The sequence below is a fragment of the Bombina bombina genome, chromosome 8 (genome assembly GCF_027579735.1).
Source record: "Bombina bombina isolate aBomBom1 chromosome 8, aBomBom1.pri, whole genome shotgun sequence".
In the NCBI taxonomy this organism is placed as follows: Eukaryota; Metazoa; Chordata; class Amphibia; order Anura; family Bombinatoridae; genus Bombina; species Bombina bombina.
The window spans coordinates 149,595,989-149,622,133 of record NC_069506.1 but is presented as its reverse complement, the minus strand read 5'-3'; the positions used below and the strand labels follow the sequence as shown (position 1 = coordinate 149,622,133).

The 26,145-nt window shown below is 38.9% G+C and overlaps 1 protein-coding gene across 3 annotated transcripts in view; it reads right to left on the bottom strand.

Annotated features, from left to right (window-relative positions):
• Positions 1 to 26,145, bottom strand: part of RASIP1 (Ras interacting protein 1) — a 189,639-nt gene that overhangs the window by 124,012 nt on the left and 39,482 nt on the right. For 2 of the 3 annotated variants that reach the window (XM_053690637.1, XM_053690638.1), the window contains exon 3: positions 5,647 to 6,245. In XM_053690637.1, coding sequence (XP_053546612.1) covers positions 5,647 to 6,245 — 599 coding nt within the window. Of the gene's footprint in view, positions 1 to 5,646; positions 6,246 to 13,325; positions 13,411 to 26,145 lie in introns of all 3 variants that reach the window. The other variant, XM_053690639.1, reaches the window with a different exon arrangement.

Below are 26,145 nucleotides of genomic sequence, written 5' to 3'. Positions count from 1 at the left end.
GATAGAACCCACGACACAGAGCAAAACTCCGCGACTTTCAGAAACTAGGGTCCCACATCGGCGTCCGACCCTAAGAGGGTGGAGAAAATTCTGGAAAACACCAGAACCAGAATCGAAACAAAAAGGCGACCCCAATAAAACCGGGTTCCAGGTAGGGATGGGCGAATGTGTTTATATTCGAATTCGAATGTTAGAACAAATGTTATTGTAGAAATTCGATTTACATAATAGAATTTTGATAAGAACGAATATTCTTAAAAAAAAAATTGAATGTTATTTACAGTTTTCGAATGTCACATTGGAATTCGAATGTCACATTCAAATTCGAATGTCACTTTCGAATTTGAATATTACATTTCTAAAACACAATTGAAGACTAGAAACACTATTTCGAATTCGAATGTCACATTCGAATCGAATATCATATTTGAATTTGAATATTACATTTATAAAAAACAGTATTAGACTAGAAATACTATTTTGAATTTGAATGTCACATTCAAATCGAATATCACATTTGAATCGAATATAACATTTATTAAGCACAGTTGTAAACTAGAAATACTATTTCGAATTCGAATGTCACATTCGAATTCGAATGTCACATTCGAATTCGATTACATTTAAAAAACACAGTATTAGGCTAGAAATACTATTTCAAATTCGAATGTGACATTTTAATATTACATTTTGAAATTGAATGAATACATAGCTAAACATTCTATTATTCTAACAAATATTTTCGAATTTTATTGAAAAATTCGAAAACGAAATTTCGAAAATAGAATGTTAGAATGTTATATAAACATTCAAAATTCGATTCGAACGAACGAACGAATGTATAAAAATTAGTTTTAAATTTCGAATTTTTAGAAACTTTCGCCCATCCCTAGTTCCAGCTAGAAGAAGCCTCCAGCAGCGAAAAAGAGGAACCAGGCCCCCACGTGCCAAGTCACAGGCTAGCCACCCCACACAGCACTGCTGCCGGATCATAGAGAATGCAGGAATGATCCCGCTATGTCTCGCATACCAACAAGCGATCCACTGCTGATCCACGTATAGGATCAATTAAAAGCGGGACGAAACAAGGTCCAGAGACCCTAGGAGTCTAAAACCACCCAAAGGGTAGCAAGAAGACCAAGGTTCAAAAACCGCACTAGCGGAGAAGGCCCCGCCCCCCTGAAAAGAGAACCAAAGCGACGCGGCAGAAGCCACCGACCCAGCCCCAGGAGAGAGTGACATGCCCAATCTCTCCCGGTATGGGGACCCGAAGGCCCGGATGTATATGTATAGAGTAGTTTGTGAAAACAAACAATAAAACAAAACACACAAGGTCCCGCCAGACCCGCCAGGCGTCATTGACAACACAACAAAGTGCACACCAATTCCGGACCCAACGGTCCGCGAACAACTTCCAAGGAAGTAGTAAAAAGTAAGTCCATCCCAGAAATTCCCAAGGGAACAATCAAATAAAAAAGTATCCTAACCGGATGAAAGAAAAGAAGGCAGCCCGAAGGCATCTGCCAAAAAAAACTCTGGGAAAGGACACTAGCGACCGACAGGAGACGATCAACATCCCAAATAGTCTAGCTCAAAGCACCATTCAATGACACGTTCCCCTGACTGATAGAGGAGAGTATCCCCCAATAAGTCGTAAAGACGACGGAGTAGAACACGCAGTCGCGCGATCCGATAATGAAAGGTGCAACATGGAGGAATATTCACCCCCGGGGGTAACTGAATAGACCCACCCGAAGTCTGGACACCCGGAATAATCAGGCAAAAACACAACCCCGCAGAAACCTTCAGATCCTGCAGGCGAACCAGCGCCATCAATATATTGAAGCGGAAATGACTGCCATATCTCCAGGGGAAACATACCACCCTGTGTGGAGGGAGAATTAACAGGGTTACCCGCAAATGAAGAGGAGGGGTGCTGTTGGGAATCTGCTGCTTGAGGAACAGAGCCCCCAGAGGCTGATAGCTCAATAGGCCCCTGACTCCCCGAGCCTGAGGAACCAGGCGCTCTAAGAAGGCACAAGAGACAGTTGATAAACCTGCGTCAGTGGGGCCGAAGCACCTTCCTCACAAGAGGAAGAATCGTAATCAGAAACGACAGTCTCAGCTTCAGAATCCTCCATGTTAAAACCAAAGAGAAGATTAGGACAATATAAAAAAAAAACTAAAAAAAAACCTAACAGCAACTGACACCCACGATGGCTGGGGCACTTACCACCTCCTATGACCAGATCCAAATGAAGCAGAAAATCTCTGTCGCCACACAGTCAGGAATGCGGAAGCGTAACAAACCCAGCGTAACAACGCCCGTTCATAAGGTGAACCGTAAAGTCCAAAAAGGCGGCAACTAGGCCCCACTAAATACTTCAAGCAATTCTCCCGTCTCAGCACCAGAGCCTATACCCAATACACAAAGCAGGAGATCACATAAGAAACATGATTAAGGAACCCCACCCTATTCACAAATCCCCCCTAAGGAAGGAATTATCCCATGATTCCCAGATCCGAACAGAGGAGAATCACTGAGACCCATACCTATCTGTCGAATAACATCATAACATTCATACTGATAAAATGAAATTATCTTACCGGAATCTACGCCGTGGAACAGGAACACAGCCCTTCAAGAGTGATGGATAGTAGCGTCGCCTCCGTCATGGACTTGAGAGAAGACAGCAGGTAGCGAAGCGAAGGGTTGGCAACGCCAAGTGCTAGAGGAGCTGTTAATATGAATCGGGATGGTGTCACAGAGAGAACTTCCACTGCATCTCCGGCCTCTAATATTTGCCCAGGCCCTCACTAACAAACTAACAGGACTTATTAAAACTCCTGTCCCATTGCGAAGCGTACTACTCTCCATGAGAGATACACTTTACGTAAAATAATAATAAATAATAATAATAAAAAATAATAAAAGTATTTTCTTTAAAAAATAAAACTTCTGACAGTTCTCTGCCAACCTCTTGGGACAAAAGGCAAAGAATGACTGGGGGATAGGGGAAGTGGGAGGAGTTGTTAAGCCTTTGGCTGGTGTGTCTTTGCCTCCTCCTGGTGGCCAGGTTCTTATTTCCCACAAGTAATGAATGCGGCTGTGGACTCTGCCATTAGGACGAAAATAAACGCTGCACGTATAATTAATGAATATATTTATTTCCCACTAAAGTATTTGTGCTGAAATGTTGATTCTCAATGGCTAATATTAGCCCTAAAACTCAAATAAAACAAATGTGTAAACAGGTACAGTAGTAACCAAAAAGAACATTTTTTATTGGAATTTACAAATTCTACAACTAAAAAAAATATGAATATTATAATAACTTATAAATAGCCTCTACTGTTTCACTAGCATTGAGTTCTAGGGGATCCTGTCCTAAAAACCTGGAAACAGAGCAGCACTAGACATGCAATGAGTCATTTCCCGACTAGTTATCTGCAGAAAATGTTCCCATACACCAGTAAAAGGTGGAGTTATCTGCAAAGTAAGGAAGAGCATCATTTTAAAGAATAGTTTGAGCTAAATGAACAGAATGACAAAAATACAAATAACCTCCTGAAGAGCAAATAGGTTGCAAATACATCTATCTAAAGTCAGGAACCTACTGTTAAAGGGACACTAAACCAAAATATTTTCTTTAATGGTTCAGATAGAGAATGCAATTTTAAACAACATTCAAATTTACTTATATTATCTAATTTGCTTCATTCTTTCAATATCCTTTGTTGAAGAAATAGCAATGCACATGGGTGAGCCAATCACCCGAGGCATCTATGTGCAGCCACCAATCTGCCGTTACTAAGCCTATCTAGATATGCTTTTCAGCAAAGGATATCAAGAGAATGAAGCAAATGAGATAATAGAAGTAAATTAGAAGGTTGTTTTAAAATGCATGTTCTATCTAAATCATGAAAGAAAAAAATTGGGTTTCATGTCTCTTTAAAGAATAATTCAATTTGTATCAAATATAGAGATGCTTTATTACCTAGAATTTAAAGGGATATGAAACCCAAATATTTTTTGTTCTGTGACTTAAACAGATCATACCATTTTTAAAAAGTTTTCAATTTACTTCTATTATCAAATGTGCTTCATTCCTGTGGTATTCTTTGTTGAAGAGATACCTATGTATACGTCTGGAGCACTACATGACAGGAAATAGTGCTGCCATCTAGTGCTCTTGCAAATGGATACAATTTTTGCAAAACTGTTGCCATATAGTGCTCCAGACATGCGCATGTTCCTGAGCTTACATCTCTGCTTTTCAACAAAAGATACCAAAATAACAGAGAAAAGTTTATAGTAGAAGTAAATTAGAAAGTTGTATAAAATTGTAGAATTATGAAATAAAAATGTTGGCTTTGATTTCCCTTTATGTTTGTACTTATTTTCCAAACTTCTTCAGAAAGTGCAAAGCTTGCATTAAAGGGACATTAAACCGAAAATTTGTCTTTCATTATTCAGACAGAGAATACAATTTTAAACCACATTACAATTTACTTCTTTTATCTAATTTGCTTCATTCTTTAGCTATCCTTAGTTAAAGAAATAGCAATGCACATGGGTGAGCCAATCACATGAGGCATCTATGTGCAGCCACCAATCAGAAGCTACTGAGCCTATCTAGATATGCTTTTCAGGAAAGAATATCAAGAGAATGAAGCAAATTGGATAGAAGTTAATTAGAAAGTTGTTTAAAATTGTATTCTCTATCTGAATCATGAAAGAAAAAAGTTGGGTTTAATGTCCCTTTAATTACTTCACTAATCCTTTTCTTGATGGCAACACTTTCATGTCAAGAGTAGTAGATGTTATTGTGAATTTCTTTTTTGGCTTCTGTATTTTAGAATTTGTAATAGCTTCATCTTTATAATGCACTAAAAAATACTTTTGTATAAATTATTTTGTACAGTTTTCATTCTATTTGTCCAATCTAGAATTTATGACATTTTCATTTAAGATTTTACAGTTTGGGCAGCAAATATACTGTGCACTATTTATCTATTTCTTTGATGAAAATTAGCCTTGGTTTTTAAAAGTAAAGTCAATCTTAAAATTGTAATGAACGTTCCAATTTGTTCTATTATCAAATTTGCTTTGTTCTCTTGGTATCCAATGTTAAAGAGCATATCTAGGTAGGCTTATGAGCCACAACGCACTGCTGGGAGCTAGCTGGTGATAGATTGGGAGCTGAACACATATTCCTCTTGTCATTGGCTCACCAGATGTCTTTAGCTAGTTCCCAGTAGTGCATTGCTGCTACTTCAGCAAAGTATACAAAAAGAATGAAGCGATTTGAGAATAGAAGAAAATTAGACATAAATTGCCTGTTGCTATTGGCTCGCCAGATGTGTTCAGCTAGCTCATAGTAGTGCACTGCTGCACCTGACCCTACTTTGAAGCAAACAAAATCAAGAGAACGAATAACATTTAATAATAGAAGTAAATTGGAAGTTGTTTAAAACTGCATGCTCTATCTGAATCATGAAAATTTCATTTTAACTTAGCTGTCCCTTTAAACATAAACTCTTAACGGATTTGTATCCAAAAGGTTGATGTTCTAAAGATGCTGGTAATGTGTGTATATGGATTATTTCAGCATTTATGCTTAAGAATAATGTGATCGTACACACCCTGCCCAACTGCAGTTTCATTATCTTCTGCTGCCGCCATCTTTTCCACCTCTTGCTTCCGTCTAATTTCAAATCTGCGGGAAAACCCTGCTTTAGGCTTCCACATCTCTTGTAAAACCAGGGGACGCTCATGGTCCCCAACTATGCGCATGTATTCCATCTTCCATTCCCCTTCGTGGCCTACAAAACGTCCAACCACGTCACACAGGACAAAGATTTCGGTTTCTGAATCAGCGACTGCATATCTTTCCAGGGCCTCTTTCACAAGTTCACCTGCAGTAGAACGTGGAGAGGCCAATACACTTTTGTAGTTGGTGCCAGAAGAAATATCATCTCCGAATATTTTGAGGATACCAGGTAAGTTTTTTTGACTAGAAAGCTCCACAAGATCCTCTGGTACTGTATCAATGATCTCAGATAGCTTCTTTTCACTGGCCCAGCGACCTCCTGCACCACTACCACTACCACCAACAGCAATACTGTTTGTGCTGCGATGGAAGATGTTGGATAGACGTTTGTGGCGATTATTTTTGTTTTTTGTTGGCTGACGTAATTCCACAGTCTCATTGTTGCGACTGGCTGTATCTGAGGAGGTAGACCTACCAAAAGCAACAAGAATATATTAAATGGGTTTGCAACTCATTCTAAAACTAATTAAGGAAAATGTATACGCTGCTTCAGAAAGAACTATAAGCTGTAGAATTTGCACATTCTATGGGGGGTATCTACATAATGCATTACTATTTTACTATGGCTATTCAGCTGCACCAAAATATGACCAAATTAAAAATATATAGGTGCTAGTTTTCATACTCCCTTTATGGGGTCAAAAGCTCCCATTCCAATCTGTTTACATTTAAATATGAAAACATTTAGCGGCTCTGGATTTTTGTTTTTTTAAATCATATTTAAAGGGACACTGAACCTAAATTTTTTCTTTCGTGATTCAGATAGAGCATGACATTTTAAGCAACTTTCTAATTTACTCCTATTATCACATTTTCTTCATTCTCTCAGTATCTTTATTTGAAATGCAAGAATGTAAGTTTAGATGCCGGCCCACTTTTGGTGAACAACCTGGGTTGTTCTTCCTGATTGGTGGATAAATTCATCCACCAATAAAAAGTGCTGTCCAGAGTGTGAACCAAAAAAAAAAAGCTTAGATGCCTTTTTCAAATAAAGATAGCAAGAGAACGAAAATAAATTGATAATAGGAGTAAATGAGAAAGTTGCTTAAAATTGCATGCTCTATCTGAATCACAAAAGAAAAAAATTGGGTTCAGTGTCCCTTTAAACTATTCCAATAAATAAGAACTGCCAATAGAATAAAAAAAATGAATTAGAAAACATAACATTTATATGTATGTATTTAAACACATGAAAAACAAATGAAAAAACTATAAGCAACAGTAGCATTGCAGACTTTTCAAGTAGTGTTTCACAAGGGGTTTTAGAGAATTTCAAAGCAGCAAAAGATATATGTGCAAAGCAAAAGATGACATACAATTAAATTAAGATAAATGTTGAAAAAGAAAATGCTGTAATGTGTTAGAACATTTTATTTATGTTTTATTGTTCGCATACAACATTGGCCTTGATTACAATCTATCAGCGATTTGTTCCCGAAAATGCTTTTTGCTTTCCAACCAAATTGGTAGCCAAGTTTTTCCAGCGATCACAATGCTATATCAGATCTTTTGTTAAAACCTGTGTAAAGTACCTGTTTCTGAAATAGAAACTGGGAGGACTCCCTAAACTGCCACATACAGTAGCCCGTTCATACCTTTAAGGCTTCAGCAATACTCTTTTCATATAACCCCATTGTTCACACTTCAAGGAAAATACTTATTTACATGTATGACATTAACTGACATTAACATATTGTCATCACAATATATTGTCAACACTCATTAAACATATAAATGTCATATGTATCTTGGCATGATGGACAAAATTCTATAGTCACTTCAGGACTCCATTTTTCATTTTTAATATTTGACTATAAGTCAAATATTTCCAATTGACTTCTATTATCAAATTTGCTTCATCTTATTATTCTTTGCTGAAGAAACAGCACTGCACTACTGGCAGCAAGCTGAACACATCTAGTTAGCCAATCACAAGAGACAAATGTGTGTAGGCACCAATCAACAGCTAGCTCCAACTAGTGTAGGATATGTGCATATTCTTTCTTAACAAGAGATACCAAGATAATGAATCACATTTGAAAATAGAAGTGAATTTAAAAGTGTCTTAAAATCGCATGCTCTATCTGAATCAAGCAAGTTTAATTTTGACTTTTCTATCCCTTTAACTATTGCATCATCACCACTGCTAACCAATCTAAATACTTCCATTAGGCTGTCAGGATGGCAGAATATGCATTGTTTTGTATATAGCCACTTTTGAACTTTGACAAGTGTTTTTTTTTAACATTATTTACATTTAGTGTCTGTTCAAAAACATCTCAATTTTGGCGTGAACTGAAAACAAAATGGTAACTACATTTTCCATTACAAAAAACATTAATCGTCTCTTACTGGATTTTAACATTCTTTAAACTGTAATTCGTGACCCCGTTGCCTTGCTACATTGTATCTTCCTAAGAGACTGTGATTGTGCCTTTAGGGTTTTTATAGGGTATGCCCTTCTATGCACACAAATTCCAAACTCATTTAACAGACTGTCTTTTAAAGTGTTTGCACTTAAATTATGTAGCTCACAGTCAGGAATGCTCTTTACAGGTTACAAGTGTATGGACTTAATGTGCATGGAGTCCCCTATAGAACCCGGTCACAAAGGCACAATCTCGATTAAAAGTCTCTTGGGAAAAAAAATATAGCAAGGCAGAGAGGTCACAAATTACAGTCTAAAGGATTTTAAAATCCAGTAAAAGAGTATATTATAATTATGGATGGGCGAATGTTTTGCAACATTGAATTTTTTTTTTTTTTTAACACATTAGCTCGTTCGTTTTGAAGTTTGAATGTTTGTACAACATTTTAACATTCTTTAATGTAATACTATTCCTAATGCTCTCTTTAAATGTAATATTTGATTATATTGTTTCTAATAATTTGATTTGAATTATGCAATAGTTGAATTTGAAAAATTCTAATCAATATATTTGTAATGATATTTCTAATGTTTTCTTTAAATTTAATATTCGAATTATGAAATATTCGAAATAGAAAATTTCAATCAACATATTTGTATCTATTATGTATCAATTTACTAAATTCGCTACCATATGAACTATTGAACTTCTGAATAGTATTTGTTAAATCTAATGTTACATTTGAAATTTTGAATGTGGATATTCGATGTAAATTATGAACATCCGAAAAGTAAATTAATATTTGAAAACCGGAAATAACATTTGATTACCAAATTTTAATGGATTTTCAATCTTGTCAACATTCGATTATCTAAAACCTATGTCCACAGGACTATTCATTCTACCAAACAAATTGCACTTTCAGCCCATTTACCCAACCCTAATTATAAGTCCTTTGTATAGAAACTGGTCGCCATTTTGTTTTCAGTTTACTCCAAAATGGATGCGGTGCTTTAACAAACACTAGTTGCATATAATGTTTAAAAAAAAATACTTGTCAAAGATGAAAAGCAACCATATAGTGATAGAAAAACAACCTAAAAAATGCATTTAGAGGGGATAGCAGTGGTGCGGATGGAAACAGATTGCAAAAGTTAACTATGAAAGTCCCAACTAAGCAATCTCTTTTAAAAACCTGATTTTAATAATGCCATTACTGTTGGTGACAATCACAACTGTGCAAGTGTGACTTACAACCAAATATTAAAACGTGACTTTGTTGGGGTCTTGAAGTGACTTTTCCTACAGATCCTCTTAGCTGTACATATCACGTAGCCAACAAATATACATATTTATATGTACAAATACTTATGTAAATGTGTGCCTGTTCCCAGTACACAGCCTTTCCTATAGGGATGAATGGAGCTTTAATGAACTGATAACATCTATGTCAACAAACCTCTAGAATCTCTCCTGTGGCCACTAACCCCGTACCCTGTAGGACCATGGCCGTTAAGCCTTTAAGGACCAGCGTTGTACCCTGTACGACGCTGCTTTCCTGGGCCTCTCTCTGCCGCGATCTCACTTTAAAGTATCAGGATTGCACTTTTTCTGCATGTCCCACGAATGGGCCAGTGTAGAAACAGAGTTGCACCGGGCAGCAGTGGTGCCGATCTTTGGTGATGTGGGAGGGTAAGGAGGGAGGCTGGTGTGCAGCCTATTGCTGAAGGGGGTGGAAGGGGAAGGAATGGATGGGAACGCTATGCTACAGAAAAAAAACCCTCAGAGTGGCAGGGAGAGGGAAGGAGAGAGTGGGAGGAGGGAGAGGGGGGATTAGAGGGTGGGAAATCAACCTGGGAGGGTTGCAAATGAGGTGGGGGGCAGCTACACTACAGAAAAATGTGTGGGTTTTTTTATTAAATAAAATTGACAATTTTGGAAAACTGGGTACTGGCAGACAGTTGCCAGTACCTAAGATGGTGGTAATTAGTTAGAGGGGGGAGGGTTAGAGAGCTTTTGGGGAGGGATTAGGGAGGTGGAAAGGTATGAGGTAATCATACACTAAGGACAATAATAATAATAAAAAAAATTAAAAAAATAACTGTCTGCCAGTACTTCAGATGGGGGTGACCATTGGGGGTGGGGGAGGGAAGAGAGCTGTTTGAAAGGGATCACGTGGGAAGTGTCAGGTGGGAGGCTGGTCTCTACACGAAAGCTAAAATTAACCTTACAAGCTACCTAATTAACCCCCTTCACTGCTGGGAATAATAAAAGCGTGGTGCGCAGCTGCAATTAGCGGCCTTTTAATTACCAAAAAGCAATGGCAAAGCCATATATGTCTGCTATTTCTGAACAAAGGGGATTCCCAGAGAACTTGAGATAGAAGCTTTTACAACCATTTGTGCCATGATTGCACAAGCTGTTTGTAAATAATTTCAGTGAGAAACCTAAGGTTTTTGAAAAAGTTAACAATTTATTTTATTTGATCTCATTTGGCAGTGAAATGGTGGCATGAAATATACGAAAATGGGACTAGATCAATACTTTGGGTTGTCTATTAAAATATATATATAATTTTGATAGGTAATTAAAAAAAGAAAAACAAGGCTTTGTTTCTGTTAAAATGGAGTGATGGCAAAAATGCTAAAAATGCTCTGGTCTTTTTGGGGAAGTTTTAGTCTGAAATACCTAGTTCTTAAGGGGTTAAAGGGACAATACACTCAAAATTAACCTTAAAAGGGATTGGATAGAGCATGCCGTTTTAAATAACTTCTCAATTTATTTCTGTTATCAATTTTGCTTAGTTCTCTTTTTATCCTTGTAAAAGAGTAATCCTTGGTGGCTCAGGACCGTGCACATGTCTTTAGCAATCTGGCAGCAGTGTTTGCAACAATGTTTATAGCAAGGTTATTCATTGAAGCATTCTATGGCAGATGTGTTTGCAACTATGTATAATATTGTTTTAAAAACATTCTTGCAAACACTGCTGCCAGATGGCTAAAGACACATGCACACTTCTGAGCTCACCTATGATTACTTTTTAAAAAAGGATACCAAGGGAACTATGCAAAATTGACAATAAAAGTAAATTGGAAAATTATTAAAAAATGATGCTAAAAAATGAATTTTTAATTTTGACTTTACTGTCCCTTTAACATATGCACTAGCTAAAAGACTGTTAGCAAATAACCATGAACTAGTGTCAAAGATGTCCAAAATGCCCTTTGGAAATCAAGTGTCTAGAGGTAATGGCCTATAGTTATCATGGTCTGGCGGACCTGATCCGACACTGCGGATCAGGTCCGCCAGACCTCGCTGAATGCGGAGAGCAATACGCTTGCCATATTCAACGCTGCCCCCTGCAGACTCGCGGCCAATCAGCCACCAGCAGGGGGTGTCAATCAACCCGATCGTACTCGATCGGGTTGATTTCCGGCGATGTCTGTCCGCCGGCTCAGAGCAGGCGGACAGGTTATGGAGCAGCGGTCTTTGTGACCGCTGCTTCGTAACTGCTGTTTCTGGCGAGTCTGATGACTCGCCAGAAACACGGGGCATCAAGCTCCATTCGGAGCTTGATACATATGCCCCAATGAATTAAAAAAAGCCAAAACTGAGCTCAAAAAGCTGCTGAAATGTGACCTGAAAATATATTGTGATAGCTGAGAACTTTTTGGCTCCATAGGACAAATAGGGCTTTTATTGAGGAAAACCTGTTAGCGAGTGCAGGAAACAGCTGAACACATAATATTGTAATTGTGCTGATCGAAAAAGAGCTGAAAAAAGCCACTGCCGATAGATTGTGAATAAGGTCTGTGTGTTCAATCCCTGCAAAGGGAACATTTAAAGTTAGCTCAAGAACAGCAATGCACTACTGGGAGCTAGCTGAACCCTTCTGGTGAGCCAATGACAAGAGACATATGTGTGTAGCCATCAATCACCACCAATCTCAAGTAGTACTAAGGTATTGTTTTCAACAAAAGTTACCAAGAGAATAAAGTAAATTTGATAATTAAATTTAATTGAAAAGTGTCTTAAAACTGGATGATCTGACTCATGAAGGATTTTAATTTCATATCCCTTTAATGCAATATTGATTGACTGTCTAATATATCTGAATCCATTTTTTTACTAAACTAATTGTATTAATTCATGGCATGTAATTAATAATCCTATATGATTTTGGTTAATCATTTTATTATCAATTGCTTAATTGCAATCATAGCTGAACAATTAGATGATCATATTTAATTTGTCTACTAGTTTCTGCATTTTAAATGTGTGATTTGAACTTTACTTTTATCTTTGTAAAAATCAGGTTTCATAACATTCTGCGCAATAACTTTAATATTGAAAACAAAAAAGCCATGCAAACAGCCAAGGAATGCCACTTAAAAAGGCAAAATGATATTTTGTACACGCTGAAGATGTTGAATTTGAAAAGTCTAAGATCATTTGAAAAACTTCCAGAAAAGTGTGTGTTTTAATAGGGGTGTTGAATTGTCCCCATGCAAGGTACAGCGGCTTTGTTATGGTTCATAATGCATTTGAAAAGCATTAGATTAATATTTTTCAGATGGATTTGAATTTGAAAACAAAAAGCCATGAAATGCACTTTTCATGGGAATTCTGATAATCTGATAATTGGAACAGGTCCCATTCCTGATGTTCCCAAAATTTTACCTATGACTTCTACAATTTTACAGTCACCTTATTTTTTTAAGGATACAGTATAACTATAAAATTAACCACCTCAATGGCTTTTAAAGGGATATAAAACCCAAATTTGTTCTTTATGATTCAGATAGAGCATGCAATTTTAAGAAACTTTCTAATGTAGCCACCAATCAGCAAGTGCTACACAGGATACTGAACCAAAAATGGGCAGCTCCTAAATTTACACGCCTGTCTTTTCAAATAAAGATATCCAAAGAACGAAGACAAATTGATAATAGGAGTAAATTAGAAAGTTGCTTAAAATTGCACGCTTTATCTGAACCAGTAAAGAAAAAAATGGGTTTAATATCCCTTTAATATTGCTACAAGCTTTTTAACAAAATGAAACCGGCCAGCCTGCATGCAGCACATTAAAATTTAGAATAATGATCTGGGTATAAAAACTCACTGTGTGCCACTTCCTGGTGCAGTGCAGTCACTCCTCCCCCCGTCAGATTTCACTCCTAGTGTGAGTCCCATTGTGGCTCTTCAGCCTATCACAAGAGACATTCTTCTATGTTTTAATGTGCTACGTTTAAATTAAAGGGATATGCAAGTGCAAAACAAAAGAAAATGCTCTAATATGTTGGAACATTGAACTATTGCTCTAATGTTTGTATATAACTATGAGGTCAATTAAAACCCTTTAAAAAAAACATATCTAATGATTTTTAATAGAAAAACACCATTAAAATGTAGGAAGATTTTTGTAGTTATTTAAGATTTTTTTTCTAAAGGAATGTGATTGAATCCTATGTGTTTTACAGCTGTAAAGGGGTAAAAATATGCAATGCTCTACTGGGTCCTAGATAAACACATCTAGTGAGACAATGACTAGAGGCATGTGTGTGTATCAACTAATCACCCGCTAGCTCCCAGTAGTGCATTCCTGAGCCTAGCTAGGTATGTTCTTTAATAAATTATACTGAGAGAATGAAGTCAATTTCATTATATAATTACATTTAAAAAGTGAACATTTAATTTTGACTTTTATGTTCCTTTAATGTAATTTCTCACCACTCCTATATCCCTTTAGCTTTGTGTATGATTGTATGCCTTTTATGTACACAGTTAAAGGGACAGTCTAGTCAAAATTAAACTTTCTCCAACATAGGTGTGTCCGGTCCACGGCGTCATCCTTACTTGTGGGATATTCTCTTCCCCAACAGGAAATGGCAAAGAGCCCAGCAAAGCTGGTCACATGATCCCTCCTAGGCTCCGCCTTCCCCAGTCATTCTCTTTGCCGTTGTACAGGCAACATCTCCACGGAGATGGCTTAGAGTTTTTTAGTGTTTAACTGTAGTTTTTATTATTCAATCAAGAGTTTGTTATTTTAAAATAGTGCTGGTATGTACTATTTACTCTGAAACAGAAAAGAGATGAAGATTTCTGTTTGTAAGAGGAAAATGATTTTAGCAACCATTACTAAAATCGATGGCTGTTCCACACAGGACTGTTGAGAGGAATTAACTTCAGTTGGGGGAACAGTGAGCAGACTTTTGCTGCTTGAGGTATGACACATTCTAACAAGACGATGTAATGCTGGAAGCTGTCATTTTCCCTATGGGATCCGGTAAGCCATTTTTATTACAGAAAGAAATAAAGGGCTTCACAAGGGCTTTCTAAGACTGTAGACATTTTCTGGGCTAAATCGATTTATATTTTATACTCCATAGCCTTGAGGAATTATTTTAATCTTGGGAATTATGTAAAATAACCGGCAGGCGCCTGTATTGCGCACTTGTTTTTGAGAAGCATGACATGCAGATGCATGTGTGAGGAGCTCTGATACATAGAAAAGACTTTCTGAAGGCGTCATTTGGTATCGTATTCCCCTTTGGGCTTGGTTGGGTCTCAGCAAAGCAGATACCAGGGACTGTAAAGGGGTTAAATATAAAAATGGCTCCGGTTCCGTTATTTTAAGGGTTAAAGCTTCCAAAATTGGTGTGCAATACTTTTAAGGCTTTAAGACACTGTGGTGAAATTTTGGTGAATTTTGAACAATTCCTTCATACTTTTTCGCAATTGCAGTAATAAAGTGTGTTCAGTTTAAAATTTAAAGTGACAGTAACGATTTATTTTAAAACGTTTTTTGTACTTTGTTATCAAGTTTTTGCCTGTTTAACATGTCTGAACTACCAGATAGACTGTGTTCTGAATGTGGGGAAGCCAAGGTTCCTTCTCATTTAAATAGATGTGATTTATGTGACACAAAATTTAGAGAAAATGATGCCCAAGATGATTCCTCAAGTGAGGGGAGTAAGCATGGTACTGCATCATCCCCTCCTTCGTCTACACCAGTCTTGCCCACACAGGAGGCCCCTAGTACATCTAGCGCGCCAATACTCCTTACTATGCAACAATTAACGGCTGTAATGGATAATTCTATCAAAAACATTTTAGCCAAAATGCCCACTTATCAGCGAAAGCGCGACTGCTCTGTTTTAGAAAATACTGAAGAGCATGAGGACGCTGATGATATTGGTTCTGAAGGGCCCCTACACCAATCTGAGGGGGCCAGGGAGGTTTTGTCTGAGGGAGAAATTTCAGATTCAGGGAAAATTTCTCAACAAGCTGAACCTGATGTGATTACATTTAAATTTAAATTGGAACATCTCCGCGCTCTGCTTAAGGAGGTGTTATCCACTCTGGATGATTGTGAGAATTTGGTCATTCCAGAGAAACTATGTAAAATGGACAAGTTCCTAGAGGTCCCGGGGCCCCCCGAAGCTTTTCCTATACCCAAGCGGGTGGCGGACATTGTAAATAAAGAATGGGAAAGGCCCGGTATACCTTTCGTCCCTCCCCCCATATTTAAAAAATTGTTTCCTATGGTCGACCCCAGAAAGGACTTATGGCAGACAGTCCCCAAGGTCGAGGGGGCGGTTTCTACTCTAAACAAACGCACCACTATACCCATAGAAGATAGTTGTGCTTTCAAAGATCCTATGGATAAAAAATTTGAAGGTTTGCTTAAAAAGATGTTTGTTCAGCAAGGTTACCTTCTACAACCAATTTCATGCATTGTTCCTGTCACTACAGCCGCGTGGTTCGATGAGCTAGAAAAGGCGATCAATAATAATTCTTCTTCTTATGAGGAGATTATGGACAGAATTCGTGCTCTCAAATTGGCTAATTCTTTCACCCTAGACGCCACTTTGCAATTGGCTAGGTTAGCGGCGAAAAATTCTGGTTTTGCTATTGTGGCGTGCAGAGCGCTTTGGTTAAAATCTTGGTCAGCGGATGCGTCTTCCAAGAACAAATTGCTTAACATTCCTTTCAAGGGGAAAACGCTATTTGGCCCTGACTTGAAAGAGATTATCTCTGATATCACTGGGGGCAAGGGCCACGCCCTTCCTCAGGATAGGTCTTTCAAGGCCAAAAATAAACCTAATTTTCGTCCCTTTCGCAGAAACGGACCAGCCCCAAGTGCTACGTCCTCTAAGCAAGAGGGTAATACTTCTCAAGCCAAGCCAGCCTGGAGACCAATGCAAGGCTGGAACAAAGGAAAGCAGGCCAAGAAACCTGCCACTGCTACCAAGACAGCATGAGATGTTGGCCCCCGATCCGGGACCGGATCTGGTGGGGGGCAGACTCTCTCTCTTCACTCAGGCTTGGGCAAGAGATGTTCTGGATCCTTGGGCGCTAGAAATAGTCTCCCAAGGTTATCTTCTGGAATTCAAGGGGCTTCCCCCAAGGGGGAGGTTCCACAGGTCTCAATTGTCTTCAGACCACATAAAAAAACAGGCATTCTTACATTGTGTAGAAGACCTGTTAAAAATGGGAGTAATTCATCCTGTTCCATTAGGAGAACAAGGGATGGGGTTCTACTCCAATCTATTCGTAGTTCCCAAAAAAGAGGGAACATTCAGACCAATCTTAGATCTCAAGATCCTAAACAAGTTTCTCAAGGTTCCATCGTTCAAAATGGAAACCATTCGAACTATTCTTCCTTCCATCCAGGAAGGTCAATTCATGACCACGGTGGATTTAAAGGATGCGTATCTACATATTCCTATCCACAAGGAACATCATCGGTTCCTAAGGTTCGCATTCCTGGACAAGCATTACCAGTTTGTGGCACTTCCGTTCGGATTAGCCACTGCTCCAAGGATTTTCACAAAGGTACTAGGGTCCCTTCTAGCGGTGCTAAGACCAAGGGGCATTGCAGTAGTACCTTACTTGGACGACATTCTGATTCAAGCGTCGTCCCTTCCTCAAGCAAAGGCTCACACGGACATTGTCCTGGCCTTTCTCAGATCTCACGGGTGGAAAGTGAACGTAGAAAAAAGTTCTCTGTCTCCGTCAACAAGGGTTCCCTTCTTGGGAACAATAATAGACTCCTTAGAAATGAGGATTTTTCTGACAGAGGCCAGAAAATCAAAACTTCTGAACTCTTGTCAAATACTTCATTCTGTTCCTCTTCCTTCCATAGCGCAGTGCATGGAAGTAATAGGTTTGATGGTAGCGGCAATGGACATAGTTCCTTTTGCGCGCATTCATCTAAGACCATTACAACTGTGCATGCTCAGTCAGTGGAATGGGGACTATACAGACTTGTCTCCGACGATACAAGTAAATCAGAGGACCAGAGATTCACTCCGTTGGTGGCTGTCCCTGGACAACCTGTCACAGGGGATGAGCTTCCGCAGACCAGAGTGGGTCATTGTCACGACCGACGCCAGTCTAGTGGGCTGGGGCGCGGTCTGGGGACCCCTGAAAGCTCAGGGTCTTTGGTCTCGGGAAGAATCTCTTCTACCGATAAATATTCTGGAACTGAGAGCGATACTCAATGCTCTCAAGGCTTGGCCTCAGCTAGCAAAGGCCAAGTTCATACGGTTTCAATCAGACAACATGACGACTGTTGCGTACATCAACCATCAGGGGGGAACAAGGAGTTCCCTGGCGATGGAAGAAGTGACCAAAATCATTCAATGGGCGGAGACTCACTCCTGCCACTTGTCTGCAATCCACATCCCAGGAGTGGAAAATTGGGAAGCGGATTTTCTGAGTCGTCAGACATTTCATCCGGGGGAGTGGGAACTCCATCCGGAAATCTTTGCCCAAATCACTCAATTGTGGGGCATTCCAGACATGGATCTGATGGCCTCTCGTCAGAACTTCAAGGTTCCTTGCTACGGGTCCAGATCCAGGGATCCCAAGGCGACTCTAGTAGATGCACTAGTGGCACCTTGGACCTTCAAACTAGCTTATGTATTCCCGCCGTTTCCTCTCATCCCCAGGCTGGTAGCCAGGATCAATCAGGAGAGAGCATCGGTGATCTTGATAGCTCCTGCGTGGCCACGCAGGACTTGGTATGCAGACCTGGTGAATATGTCATCGGCTCCACCATGGAAGCTACCTTTGAGACGAGACCTTCTTGTTCAAGATCCGTTCGAACATCCGAATCTGGTCTCACTCCAACTGACTGCTTGGAGATTGAACGCTTGATCTTATCAAAGCGAGGGTTCTCAGATTCTGTCATTGATACTCTTGTTCAGGCCAGAAAGCCTGTAACTAGAAAAATTTACCACAAAATATGGAAAAATATATCTGTTGGTGTGAATCTAAAGGATTCCCTTGGGACAAGGTAAAAATTCCTAAGATTCTATCCTTCCTTCAAGAAGGTTTGGAGAAAGGATTATCTGCTAGTTCCTTGAAGGGACAGATTTCTGCCTTGTCTGTGTTACTTCACAAAAAAACTGGCAGCTGTGCCAGATGTTCAAGCCTTTGTTCAGGCTCTGGTTAGAATCAAGCCTGTTTACAAACCTTTGACTCCTCCTTGGAGTCTCAATTTAGTTCTTTCAGTTCTTCAGGGGGTTCCGTTTGAACCCTTACATTCCGTTGATATTAAGTTATTATCTTGGAAAGTTTTGTTTTTGGTTGCAATTTCTTCTGCTAGAAGAGTTTCAGAATTATCTGCTCTGCAGTGTTCTCCTCCTTATCTGGTGTTCCATGCAGATAAGGTGGTTTTACGTACTAAACCTGGTTTTCTTCCGAAAGTTGTTTCTAACAAAAACATTAACCAGGAGATAGTCGTGCCTTCTTTGTGTCCGAATCCAGTTTCAAAGAAGGAACGTTTGTTGCACAATTTGGATGTTGTTCGTGCTCTAAAATTCTATTTAGATGCTACAAAGGATTTTAGACAAACATCTTCCTTGTTTGTTGTTTATTCTGGTAAAAGGAGAGGTCAAAAAGCAACTTCTACCTCTCTCTCTTTTTGGATTAAAAGCATCATCAGATTGGCTTACGAGACTGCCGGATGGCAGCCTCCTGAAAGAATCACAGCTCATTCCACTAGGGCTGTGGCTTCCACATGGGCCTTCAAGAACGAGGCTTCTGTTGATCAGATATGTAAGGCAGCGACTTGGTCTTCACTGCACACTTTTACTAAATTTTACAAGTTTGATACTTTTGCTTCTTCTGAGGCTATTTTTGGGAGAAAGGTTTTGCAAGCCGTGGTGCCTTCCATCTAGGTGACCTGATTTGCTCCCTCCCTTCATCCGTGTCCTAAAGCTTTGGTATTGGTTCCCACAAGTAAGGATGACGCCGTGGACCGGACACACCTATGTTGGAGAAAACAGAATTTATGTTTACCTGATAAATTACTTTCTCCAACGGTGTGTCCGGTCCACGGCCCGCCCTGGTTTTTTAATCAGGTCTGATAATTTATTTTCTTTAACTACAGTCACCACGGTATCATATGGTTTCTCCTATGCAAATATTCCTCCTTTACGTCGGTCGAATGACTGGGGAAGGCGGAGCCTAGGAGGGATCATGTGACCAGCTTTGCTGGGCTCTTTGCCATTTCCTGTTGGGGAAGAGAATATCCCACAAGTAAGGATGACGCCGTGGACCGGACACACCGTTGGAGAAAGTAATTTATCAGGTAAACATAAATTCTGTTTTCATGATTCAGATAGGGCACGCAATTTTAAACACTTTTCAATTTACTTTAATAATCAATTGTGCTTTGTTTTCTTGGTTTTCTTTGCTGAAAGCTAAACCTAGGTAGACAGTTTTTCACAGCTAGACAGTGTTGGGTCATGTCAGTCTGCACTGATGGCCTAAAATGCAAGTCTATCAAAAGAACTTAGATAAGGGAGCAGACTGCAAAGGCTTAGATACAATGTAATCACAGAGTTAAAAGTATATTAATATAACTGGGGAATGGGTAATAAAAGGTCTATCTTTTTAAACAATAAAAATTCTGGAGCAGACTGTCCCTTTAAATGCATGTGTACTCACAGTATTAGAATTGCAAATTATATTTTCAGTGGAACCAACAGTAACATTTCAGATTATGGTGGGAGAGTATGATGGCCTATGCTTTTTATATATAGATAGATAGATAGATAGATAGATAGATAGATAGACAGATATATTGGCAAGTACACAAAATAACACAACATAAATAAATCAACATTCATCAATTAACATTAGTGTATATCATAAAATAAACCATTTGTCAGGAGGATCGGATTTCTTTAGTGGACAACTAAGTTTTTTAAAGGGACAATGTACTGAAGCAGCTGATAAGAGTTAATTGTATTCAAAGCTGCAGCAGGATCACACTTTCAACCCCCCAACACCCACTAGAAAATTAATATCTGACACTACCTCTTTTTTACGTAATGTTTCAATATACAATACTGCAGTATTGATATTTTCAATATTAGTGGTGGTTTCCAACAGAAAAAACAGCTATGTTTCAAATGACAAAATAACGGCAAAGGAGCTATTTGTAAACAATTTAATATACTCCAGCAGGTAAAATGGATAGTTCGGAACACAATAACAGGGAGACATTTTTACAGTACTTTCATGCCCCTTTAAAGAACAAATAGTCAAATGCTTTCAGTTTTTTCTTTCTTCTGATTTAAAAAGAACACATATATTTTAAATCAGATACAGTATATTAAGTGGGTGTTCCAAGATCACTTTGTGTCAAATAGGATTAAAGGGACATGAAACCCAAACCTTTTCTTTCATGATCCAGATAGAAAATGTGATTTCAAACAACTTTCCAATTAACTTCTATTATCTAATTTGATTCATTCTCTTGGTACCCTTAGTTGAAAAGTATACTTAGGTAGGCTCACTGAATTACTGGGAGCTAGGTGTTGAATGGTGGCTGCCCATATATGCCTCTGTTCATTGGTTCACCAGATGTGTTCTGCTATCCTACAGTAGTGCATTGCTGCTTATTCAACAGAGGATACCAAAAGAATGAAAAAAATGTGATAATGTCTTAATCATGAAAGAAAAAAATGGTGTTCATGTCCCTTTAACGAATTAGTACAGAAATACAATTTGTTTTATTTAACAAAATGTACCCTTAAACTAAATCCACTTGTGTTTGTCAAGCCACACACAGCAGCTTGCTAAATACTTCTAGATATTGTGCTCTTTATGCTTTTTTCTGGATATCCATGGGAACTGCTAAACATTCCTCCCAGCAGCCATTTGTTTTAGGAAATGCATTTGAGTAGCTCTGATCTTTGTTAAATTATTGGAGCTTTGGAATGTTCCCGTTGCTACACCTGGTAATGTCTGGCAGTGCTAAATAATTTGTACCAAACATTACTGTGTTTATGACCAAACAGCTGACAAAAGATTCTTCAACTGAAACCTCTAGTCATGGCCAAGAAATCAAGGACACCCTACAATCAACTTAGACACCTTCTGACCCTCTTTCTGTGCTTGAAGCCCAAGCCTAGCCAAAACCCAGAACTGACTCAGCCCACAAATATCTTACAAATGTAAGTGTTTGAGTACATTCTGGGTTGTGCAATGAATTAACCCCTTCCTTGTGATGAGCCACAGGCCTATTTAGGGTGGGGCTGTGATTAATCATTTGTAGAAAAGAACCATATGAAAAGGAAGTTAGATTAAATCATATCCTTCAGTTGATTCCCCTATTCATTCATGTTTAACCTGTGAATTTATGGAGGGTGGTGCAGAGTCATTTTGCCCTGGAATGTTGGCCTAGCCAGAAAACCCCTCTGGCATCCGCCTGATTTCTGACACTTCAAGGACTTCCGGAAGTGATCCAGTTCGGGCTTTTAGATATCCACCCTCTCATTTCCTCCCATTCCACTCTTTCATTCCTATACCTACAAGAATGAAGGAAGGAAAAACACACCCCCAACCATCAGCTTAAATAAAGAGCACAGATACTAGACAATACATATTATTTGTTAGAATGTACACAAGAAAAAAAAAATGGCATGGGAAACTTATACTGTAAAAGAAGAAACTGCTATGACTATTGGGAAATAATAAATATGGCTAATGTGGCTTTTACTTTGTAATTCTTGATTTCAGAGAGAGTAAAATAAAAAAAATCTGGCATCTGGCAGCAGTCTTTGCAACATTGTTTATAGCAATGTTATACATACGTGCGAACATTGCTGCCATAAACTGCTATAGACACGTGCACGTTCCTAAGACCCTGCCTAAGGTTTACTCTTCAACAAAGGATACCAAGAGAAGAAAGCAAATTTGGCAATACAAATAAATTGGAAAGGTGTTTTAAATTGCATGCTACCTATTTTATTAAAGTTGAAGTTTGACTTTACTGTCCCTTTAAAGGGATAGAAACCCCCCACATTTTCTTTAATGATTTGGATAGAAAAAAACAATTTTAAAAAACTTTCCAATTTACTTCTATCATCAAATTTGCTTCATTCTCTTGTTACCCTCTGCTGAAGTAACAGCATTGCACTGCTAGCAGCTTGCTTAACGCATCTAGTTAGCCAATTACAAGAGACAAATGTGTGCAGGCACCAATTAGAAGCAGCTCCCACTAGTGTATGATATGTGCGTATTCTTTTTTCAACAAGGGATACCAAGAGAACGAAGCACATTTAAAAATAGAAGTGATTTTAAAAGCGTCTTAAAATTACATGCTCTATCTGAATCATGCACGTTTAATTTTGACTTTTCCATCCCTTTAAGTTTAATGCATCACTTCCAGTTCAGCCTGATAACCATTAAAGGGACATTATACTCATTTTTTTCTTTGATTCATCTAATACAGAATGTTTTAAAACATATGACCCCACACTAGGCACTCATTTCATTCAGATAAAACACAAACACAGAAGCATTACATGTAAAAGTCACAGCCAAACTTTATTAACTTTGTATAAACAGAGATAAATCATTAACCAAATAAATACCTTAGAGGTGCTTGTCCCCAAAGCAAGCTTGATTGCCAAGTACATTTCAATCAAATTCCCTCCTGGCTCTTAGAGAGGTACCACTTTAGGAAACGATATACATTTTACTTAAAGGGACAGTCAACACCAAAATTTTTATTGTTTAAAAAGATAGCACAACCAACATTGTTATATTAATACACTTTATAACATTTAAACCTCTAAATTTCTGCCTGTTTCTAAGCCACTAAAGACATGTGATCAGGGGGCTGTCAGAAGAGCATTAGATACAAGGTAATCACAGAGGTAAAAAGTGTATTAATATAACTGTGTTGGTTTTGCAAAACTGGGGAATGGGTAATAAAGGGATTATCTATCTTTTTAAACAATTTTTTTAGTTGACTGTCCCTTTAAAAAAAGTCAGTGACTAAGCAAACATAGGGAGGGAGCCAGCTTCTCTTTGCAGTTGCAGTGTAAAATGGTGGCAGCTTTTGCTACTCAGATCTCTAAATCCTACCCTGGTCCTTCTTTGACATAACTTTAATCTCACTCCATGGCCCATATGGGGCAAAACCGCTTCCTTCAATTGAGCTTCATCCTGGGTTACATTTACAGTGATTTGCTTTTTTTTTTTAAGAAATGGATGTTCCAGTGCTGAATAAACCAACCTTTTCTGTGGGAGTGATGTTTATTGGTAATGTTAATATGCACTTCACAGCTTTTACTTAACCATTTTCATACAAAAAATGTTAAAATATTTATAACACATTTATCTGCTGTTTATTTAATATACATAACAGAAAACAAAATTTATGCTTACCTGATAAATGTATTTATTTCCGGACATTGAGAGTCCACGACATCATTCCAATTACTAATGGGATATTCAACTCCTGGCCAGAAGGAGGAGTCAAAGAGCAGTGTAACTGCCTTACCCATAACCACCAGTCATTCAGTTGAAGGAAATGGAAAAAAGGAAGAAACACAAGGGTGAAAAAGGTGCCTGAGGTTTACTCAAAAAAACACCCGAATTATAATTAAAAAAGAGGGCGGGGTCGTGGACTCTTCAAAAATAAATTTATCAGGTAAGCATAAATTTTGTTTTCTTTCCTATGACATGGAGTCCACAACGTCATTCCGATTACTAGTGGGAACCAATACCCATGCTAGAGGACATGGAATTAACAGGGAGGGAGAAAAAGTCAGGAGGACCTAAACAGAAGGCACCACCGCTTGTAGAACCTTTCTCCCAAATGAAGTCTCAGCAGAGGCAAAAGTATCAAATTTTTAGAATTTGGAAAAAGTATGCAAAGAGGACCACGTTGCCGCATTGCAAATCTGTTCCACAGAAGCTTCATTTTTGAAAGTCCAAGAGGAGGAGACGGCTCTAGTGGAATCCGCCGTAACTCTCTCATGAGGCTGCTGTCCAGCAGTCTCATACGCCAAACAAATAAAAACTTCTCAACCAGAGAGACAGAGTAGTAGAAGTGGACTTCTGACCCTTACGCTTTTCAGAAAAAAAGAACAAACAGGGCAGAAGATTGCCTAAAATCCTTAGTAGCTTGTAAGTAAAATTTTAGAGCCCGCGCAACATCCAAGATTTGCAAAAGACGTTCCCTCAGAGAAGAAGGATTAGGACAAAAAGAAGAAACAACAATTTCCTGATTAATGTTACGATCCGAAAGCACCTTAGGGAGAAACCCCAATTTTTTTTTACGAAGGACCGCTTTATCAGCATGAAAAATAAGATATGGGGAATCACACTGTAAAGCTGAAAGCTCAGATACTCTGCGAGCGGAAGAAATGGCAACAAGAAGCAAAACTTTCCAGGATAACCGTTTTATATTAACAGCATGCATTAGCTCAAACGGAGCCTGCTGCAAAACTTTAAGAACTAAATTAAGGCTCCACGGGGGGAGCAACAGGATTAAACACAGGCCTGATTCTAACAAAGCCTGAACAAAGGCTTGAACATCTGGTAGATCTGCCAGACATTTGTGCAAAAGAGTAGATAACTCAGAAATGTGACCCTTTAAAGTACTGACCAATAAACCCTTATCCAGGCCATCCTGAAGAAAACACAACATCTGGGGAATCCTCATCCGGCTCTAAGAGAATCCCTTAGATTCACACCAATAAAGATATTTACGCCATATCTTATGGTAAATCTTGCGAGTAACTGGTTTTCGAGCCTGAATCATAGTTTCAATGACCGCTTCAGAAAACCCACGTTTGGACAGAACTAGGCATTCAATCTCCAAGCAGTTAGTTTCAGAGAATCTAGGTTTGGATGGAGGAAAGGACCCTGAAATAGAAGGTCCTTCCTCAGAGGTAACCTCCAAGGAGGAAGAGATGACATCCTCACCAGATCCGCAAACCAGATCCTGCAAGGCCATGCAGGGGCTATTAGAATCCCAGATGCTCTCTCCTGTTTGATACAAGCAATGACTCGTGGAAGAAGAGCAAAGGGAGGAAACATATAAGCCAGAGAAAACCTCCAAGGAACTGCTAAAGCATCTATCAGAGAGGCCTGAGGATCTCTTGACCTTAAACCGTATATCTTGGAACCTTGGTGTTTTGCCGGGACGCCATCAGATCCAACTCTGGAACCCCCCACTTGAGGGTTATCTGAAAGAACACCTTCGGATTAAGAGCCCACTCCCCGGGATGTCTGCTCAGAAAATTCACTTCCCAGTTCTCCACTCCTGGGATGTGGATGGCAGATAGGAGACAATTGTGGGCTTCTGCCCACTGTAGAATGTGAGTCACCTCCATCATGGCTAAGGAACGCAGAGTCCCTCCCTGGTGGTTGATGTAAGCCACTGAGGTGATGTTGTCCCATTGGAATCTTATAAAAGGGACCAACGACAGTTGAGGCCACACTGATAGGGCATTGAAGATAGCTCTCAACTCCAAGATGTTTATGGGAAGAGAGGACTCTTCCCGAGACCACAAGCCCTGAGCCCTTAGAGGGCCCCAGACAGCTCCCCAGCCCGGCAGGTTGGCGTCCATAATCACAATTTCCCAGGAAGGTCTCAGAAAGCAAGTGCCCGAGACAGATGTTCC